Here is a 6000-nt window from a genome sequence, read left to right on the forward strand (position 1 = left end):
AGATGCAAATCAAAATGATCGGGACAATTAGATTGTTGGCAGGGATAGATCGTGACAGCGATTTCTGCACACAAATACATCTATTGAACACATCTAGCATTTCTACACGTAAGGAACACGTCTGGGAAGCCCACGGTTTCCCAGGAGTCTGAAGAACTCTTAGGGTCAAGCAAATATATAGGTATGTCCGTGATCTCACCAGGATTTACTGGGGAACAAAGATTCTTGATGTTCTTTGAAGTTTTTCCTAACTACCGATATGTGACTCAAAGCGCTAAACTCAGAGGCTTAGAGTGGAAAGACCAACATGCTTTTCGGTGGGTAAGTAGCTTTTCTCCCTGGACATAAGTTATGAGCTACAGTAGGAGGTAAACACACCCGTGTCTTTCGCTCATCTCCCCGCGTCTTTATGCTTCTCCCAGAAAATAGGCTGAAGTCAACGTTCACCGAGTTTAGCTCAAAACGCTGCACTGAAAGGAAAAATAGTTGCATTTCTCCACTCCTCTGCAGAATGACAGATGAAGGGGAAATTGCACACCAGCGGGAAAGCAGAGAGACGGGTAGGTTACTTTAGCGGAACGCACCGAAGTGGAGCCTGGGAGGCGCTCGCTCTTCCTAGAGATTTGCATAGATCCAAGAGACTGTCGCAGAAAAGTCCCGGTCTAGTTGGATCTACGAGGGACAGTTCGGAGGAGGCGATTCTCCCCGGAACCACTAGAAATGAGACGGGGGAGGGCGCTCTGGGCGGCTGCTTCGACATTTCAGCTCATTATGCGCGTGGGTGTCCACCCACCCACGTCTCCTTTCAGGAAAGTCGACGGGCTGGAGCAAGGGGGGGGGGCAGTTTCGGAACCTCAGTTATTCTGGCTCTTCCCCACCCGCTCACTTTGAAGAGAGGCGTCAGCCGAGGGAGAAGGAACGGTGTTGTGTGGTCGGCGTGTCTCCTCCCTCCGCTTTTTGCAACACATTCAACCCACCGGGCTCCAGAACCAATGCTCAAGATCGAATTCCTAATGCGTCAATGGCCAGATCCTGCGAATCCCAGGGTTAACTTGGCCTCCTCCTCCTCTCTCCCAGATTAATCTGGCTGGGGCACCTCCTCTTCTCGATGATCCTGTATTATTCCGCCTCCTTATTACTTGTAGGGGGGGGGGGTCTTTCCAGGCTAGGGTGGGGTGGGGGCTGGTCGTTGTTTATTTAGCTGGAGTAAGGAAGTCGATTAAAAAAGAAAGAAAAGCTTCGCCTGTCTCCAGGCTCTATAAATGCCATTGATTTATTCTCCCCCCCCCCCGAAACACACGGAGGGGAGGGGACTGGAATTGGGCTAGCGGATTGGAGGAGTTTGGTGAGCAAGGAGGGATATGAAGGAGGAGGAGAGGTGGGGAGGGGGCTCCCGCTCCCCTCCCCCTGCCTCCCCCTCCAGACAGCTGAAGACCCCCTCCGCCTCGCTTTCTCCCCCTCAGCCGCTCCGGAGGTTCCCCCCCCTCCCAGCTCCCCCTGCTGGGAACGCAGCTTCCCTGCCCCCCTCCGGGATCCCTACTCCTTTGGCTCCGCCCTTTGTGATTGAAACGCCGATCACGTCGCGGGGAGGCGGGGGCGGGGGGGAGGGGAGGCTGGGGAAGAGCCGAGCCGAGCCGAGCCAGGGCTTCGACAAGAGCGGCCCCTCTCCCGTAGAAGAGCGGCTGGGCGGGCAGGCGGGCGGGCAAGGCAGGCGGACAAGCGAAGCCAGCAACAAGTGCGCAGGGAGACAGGCGAGGCGAGGGAGGGCGAACGCTGACGTCAGCGAGCGGACTATTATGGTCTGGGCTGTGCTGGCTGCCGCCGCCGCCGCCGCTTTTCTGCTGCCAGCGGCCGAGTAAACATGGAGCTCTCCGCCGTGGGCGAGAGGGTCTTCGCGGCCGAGGCCTTGCTCAAGAGACGCATCCGGAAAGTAGGTGCTCCGGCGCTGCCTGGCAGCGCAGGCTCGGCTTTGTGCGCGCGGCACCGAACCCGCCAGGCCCGCCCGAGGCCGCAGGCAGGCAGGCAGGCAGGCAGAGGAGCGGGGCTCTCCGCGCGGCTCCCTCCTTTCTGCAGCAGTGCTTTGCTGCCTGCCGCTCCCCCTTTCGGCTCGCGCTGCGCAGATTGCCACCATCTCTCGAGCGTCGCGGACCCTTCCCCCCCCTCCAACCTCTTAAATGCATGCACGTTTTTGGCTGCTGCGGCTATTTTTTTTTTTTTTTTTTTGCACGCAGCTCTGCATGCATCTATTGGAACCCGGCTTGCAGCACGCCCCCTTTTTCATGCATGGAGATATTTTATTTTTTCCGCCCTTGCAGCTTTTTTTTGCCTTTGCGTTTTCGTGGCATGCTTTTGGGGGCTGCTTGGGTTTTTTTTGTTTTGTTTTTTTTTTGGTAATTGACGCATGCGGTCGGGAACACCTTTGGTTTTCATAGCGAGTATGAAATTGTAGCGCCGTTTAATTTGGTAGGCTCTCCTGAAATGCGGGCTCATTTGTTTCTTCTTGGCAACTGCAGGGTCGGATGGAATATCTGGTGAAATGGAAAGGCTGGTCTCAGAAGTAAGTAGAGCTCAGGGCAGTCTAATGTAGATTGGTAGCAAAAATTGCAGTAGGACTGGAAATAATGCTTTGTGGAGTAGACCGAGCGACTCCCCCCTCCCCCCAAGCTATCCTCCACTGCTGTGTTATGGAACATCATGAGGGGGGAATTATTTTTTCTCTCTCTTTTTTTCCTCCTCCTTCTCTGTTGGACTTTCTTTTACTTTTTGCTAGGTACAGCACCTGGGAACCTGAGGAAAACATTCTAGATGCCCGCCTCCTTGCTGCTTTTGAGGAAAGGTATGTCTATTTGAGGAAAACCTACAGCTTTATTAGTGTCATAACTGTGTTTTAGAGCACTATTAAATCATTCTATGTCCTCATAATGCCTGCATTTGTGTTTCTCCCCCCTTAAAAACCGCACATAGGGAAAGAGAAATGGAACTTTATGGTCCTAAGAAACGTGGCCCCAAACCCAAAACCTTCCTTTTAAAGGTAAGAAAGACAAGTGCAAAGAGCCATGTGTTTTATGAGTTTCTGCTGGGATCATAATGGAAAATGCAACTTTTTTTTCTTAATTAAAAGGTCAAAATATGAAGAACCAACTTCTTTTCTGCTCTCTGTGTCTGAATGTGTGTGTGTATGTCTGTGTTTGAGTATGGGGAGGGGGTCCCTCTGCCTTTGTTTTGACAACATTGTTGGAATACAGGACTAAAGAAGTGTAGTTGCTTTCATTCTTTTGCAGGCCCAGGCCAAAGCCAAAGCCAAAACATATGAATTCCGTAGTGACTCTGCTAGGGGCCTCCGGGTACCTTATCCTGGACGATCTCCCCAGGAACTGGGCTCTACTTCCCGGGCTAGAGAAGGACTGAGACAGATTCCACTGCCCCCTCAAAGCACCTCCACCACCTCTTCCCCCAGCATGCCTCGAATGGAGCCAATCCAGGAAAACAGGGTGGGGATAGAGGAAGACCGATCTGAAGCCGCCTTCAAAAAACGAGGTCCAAAGCCCAGGAAAGACCTGCCCGAAATGACAGAGGTTGCCTCAAAGCGGAAGTCAATAGAGCCTGGCGACAAGATGGTGGTGGACTACCTAAAAGCTAGAAAATTAGAAGAGACAGATAACTCTGGGACAGCAAAATTCAGTTCAGGACACAGTGTGATCCAGTTAGCTCGGAGACGAGAGCCTGAGTTACCCAGTGTTGTTCCCAACCCAAGGGCGGAAACTGGAATGAAACTGGGTGCACCTGAGACTTACCCTCCTAGACTGACCAAGCACAGGGCGGATTTCCTGGATTCCAAAGGGCAAAGTGGTTTGGACTTGGGGGCTTCTAAGATCTTGCATAGCTCTGCAAACCAAGGCAGCTTATATCGTGATGGCATAGGGACGCAGGCTGGCAGGCCTTCTCTCATCGCCCGCATCCCTGTCTCCCGGATCCTGGGTGACCCAGAAGAAGAACCTTGGAGCCCATCTCTCAACAATTTGGAGAAAGTAGTAGTGACTGACGTGACATCCAATTTCTTGACAGTAACCATCAAGGAGAGCAGCACAGACCAAGGGTTCTTTAAAGAAAAGCGGTGAATTCCTTCAGAGAAGTCATTGAAAGGCTTTGGATAGAGGTCGGCTGAATTGGGATTTTTAAAAAAAACTTTTATTTTAAAGCTTTTTGGGACAGGCTTGCTTGTCAAACATCTGTCCTTAATTCTTTTCTTTATCTCTCCCTCCCCACCCCAACCTTGCCACCAATTTCAATTTTGGTTGAAAAAAATTATCTCTAGAGTTATATTTTCTATTAGATGTAAATATGTTATTTAAAGAAAAATACATATATCTATCTATATATATATATCTATATACATACATATAAATATATATATTTCAGCTCTTAAGTTGTTTGATTGTTGCTTTTTTTTAATTTAAGGCCTTTGGAGAAGGATATTAAAACAGAGAAGTGATGCATCTCTTGCCTCAACTGCAAGAGCTGGTGTGTAGATAATGAATGATCCTGTTAGTCAATCATAATACTTTGGTTTAACACCCCCCCCAATTGTTTCTCCTTCCTTCCCACAAATATGATGTTGACTGAAAATATGGGGATATTATATTCATCTGGGGATTGAAAAAGCTCCAGGTTTTTTTAAAATTGTTATAAGGTGTTGCTTTGTACAATCAAGTGTGCTGTATACACAACTGTTCTGGCTGGACAGCTGAAGTAAGCACTTGACTTTACAGTATTGTCTTGCTTTGTTTTGCTCCAGTTGAAAAAAAGGTTGTTGTTCTAAAAAGTGTCCATTAAAAACGGTTGAAATATGTTTTAGCAAAGAAGTATTAACTTGAATACCTTTTCTTGCAAGGGAGAAGGGGATGTGTAAGATTTTTTTTAAAGTGTAGCTGCTGTTATGCACTTTAATATGACTGTCATAGAGGGAAAGTGGGAGTAGTAGAAGAAGAAATTGAGCTGATAGTTTAATTTAATTTTGATTTCTCTCTCTCTCTTTCTTGATCTTTTCCCTGCTCACTCCAATAAGAAAATCTGTTTACATTCCTTACATGCCAGAAAGTTGGGGAGGAAAGCATCTGACTGGTCATATTCTCAGTGTTCCTGCTGTTATTTTGAAAGTGGATTTTCCAGCCTCCCCCAATGTTCGTAGTTCCTTTGTAGGCTATTAGATTAACATATGGCACAACATCACTGTTTTCCTCATACATTCTCAATCTCTGATTAAGGATAAAATACAACTTCCCATGTAATGGGGCTAGGAAAGAGTTTCAGAGTTAGCTGTTTTTATAGCTAAATTTCTTTCATTTTTTAAAGAAAGAAGCATCTGATTCCCCCCCCCCCAAATTTTCCAAGCCAAGTGATTAAAAAATGCTTGTCAACTTTAAACAAACATTTAAACCATTTCTCTACTCCCTTGAAGATGAACTCTCCTTAGCTTTTCATGAAAAGGGTTTGGTTGTGCTTTATTCTGTAAAGCTCCTGATTAATAGGGGACACACACGCAGAGGAAATTGGGGGAAGGGTTGCTTCCTCTGCTTTTAGCAGGTGCTGTGGTGTCCCAATAGATATTGATTTAAGCATCTTTTGTTGGTTCAAAAAGCACAAAATCTGCCTCATAGCCTCTAAGGGCCTAGCAGGGGGATGTGTTGACTTCTCTGTTCTTTTTCTGAATGGCTGACTCACTGGGCCCTTTTAACACACTTTCTAATTGCGGGGAGTGAAACTCTATGTGTGGCCTAATGAGAAGAGACAAGGAGAAAATCAGGTGAACCCCAAGTTGCAAGAAGCAGAAATGACCTGGTCATTTCTGGGCTCAGATAGAAATATTGTTTCATAGCCCATTATCTCCTCCCTGCTTATTGGAGGTGGGATTTTTCCACCAATACCAACATGGACATTTTGTTTGGATTGTGCTGAAGAAGTAAGCTTCATTTTTCCCCTCCTGTTCACCCTCCCTTTCTT

General features: G+C 47.7%; 1 protein-coding gene across 3 annotated transcripts; it reads left to right on the forward strand.

Moving 5' to 3' along the window:
* Positions 1–1612: 1612 nt before the first annotated feature.
* On the forward strand, positions 1613–6000 carry CBX8 (chromobox 8). 3 transcript variants are annotated; one of them, XM_032210303.1, is made up of 5 exons: positions 1613–1930; positions 2514–2557; positions 2771–2836; positions 2965–3031; positions 3282–6000. In XM_032210303.1, exons 1-5 carry the CDS (start codon positions 1862–1864, stop codon positions 4116–4118), a joined length of 1083 nt encoding a protein of 360 aa, XP_032066194.1. In that variant the 5' UTR covers positions 1613–1861; the 3' UTR covers positions 4119–6000. The 3 variants fall into 3 exon arrangements, with proteins under 3 accessions (XP_032066194.1, XP_032066193.1, XP_032066191.1); XM_032210302.1 differs by having other exon boundaries at positions 1876–1930; positions 2514–2836; XM_032210300.1 differs by lacking the exon at positions 1613–1930 and having other exon boundaries at positions 1938–2836.

Source organism: Thamnophis elegans, chromosome 2 (genome assembly GCF_009769535.1).
Source record: "Thamnophis elegans isolate rThaEle1 chromosome 2, rThaEle1.pri, whole genome shotgun sequence".
In the NCBI taxonomy this organism is placed as follows: domain Eukaryota; kingdom Metazoa; phylum Chordata; class Lepidosauria; order Squamata; family Colubridae; genus Thamnophis; species Thamnophis elegans.

Excerpts from the sequence above, each read along its gene's own strand:
- CBX8 (XM_032210302.1), top strand. The coding sequence starts at position 2,622 with ATGCTTTGTGGAGTAGACCGAGCGACTCCCCCCTCCCCCCAAGCTATC. Across the intron at positions 2,837-2,964 it reads CTTGCTGCTTTTGAGGAAAG|GGAAAGAGAAATGGAACTTT; the intron begins GTATGTCTATTT and ends AACCGCACATAG. Across the intron at positions 3,032-3,281 it reads CCAAAACCTTCCTTTTAAAG|GCCCAGGCCAAAGCCAAAGC; the intron begins GTAAGAAAGACA and ends ATTCTTTTGCAG.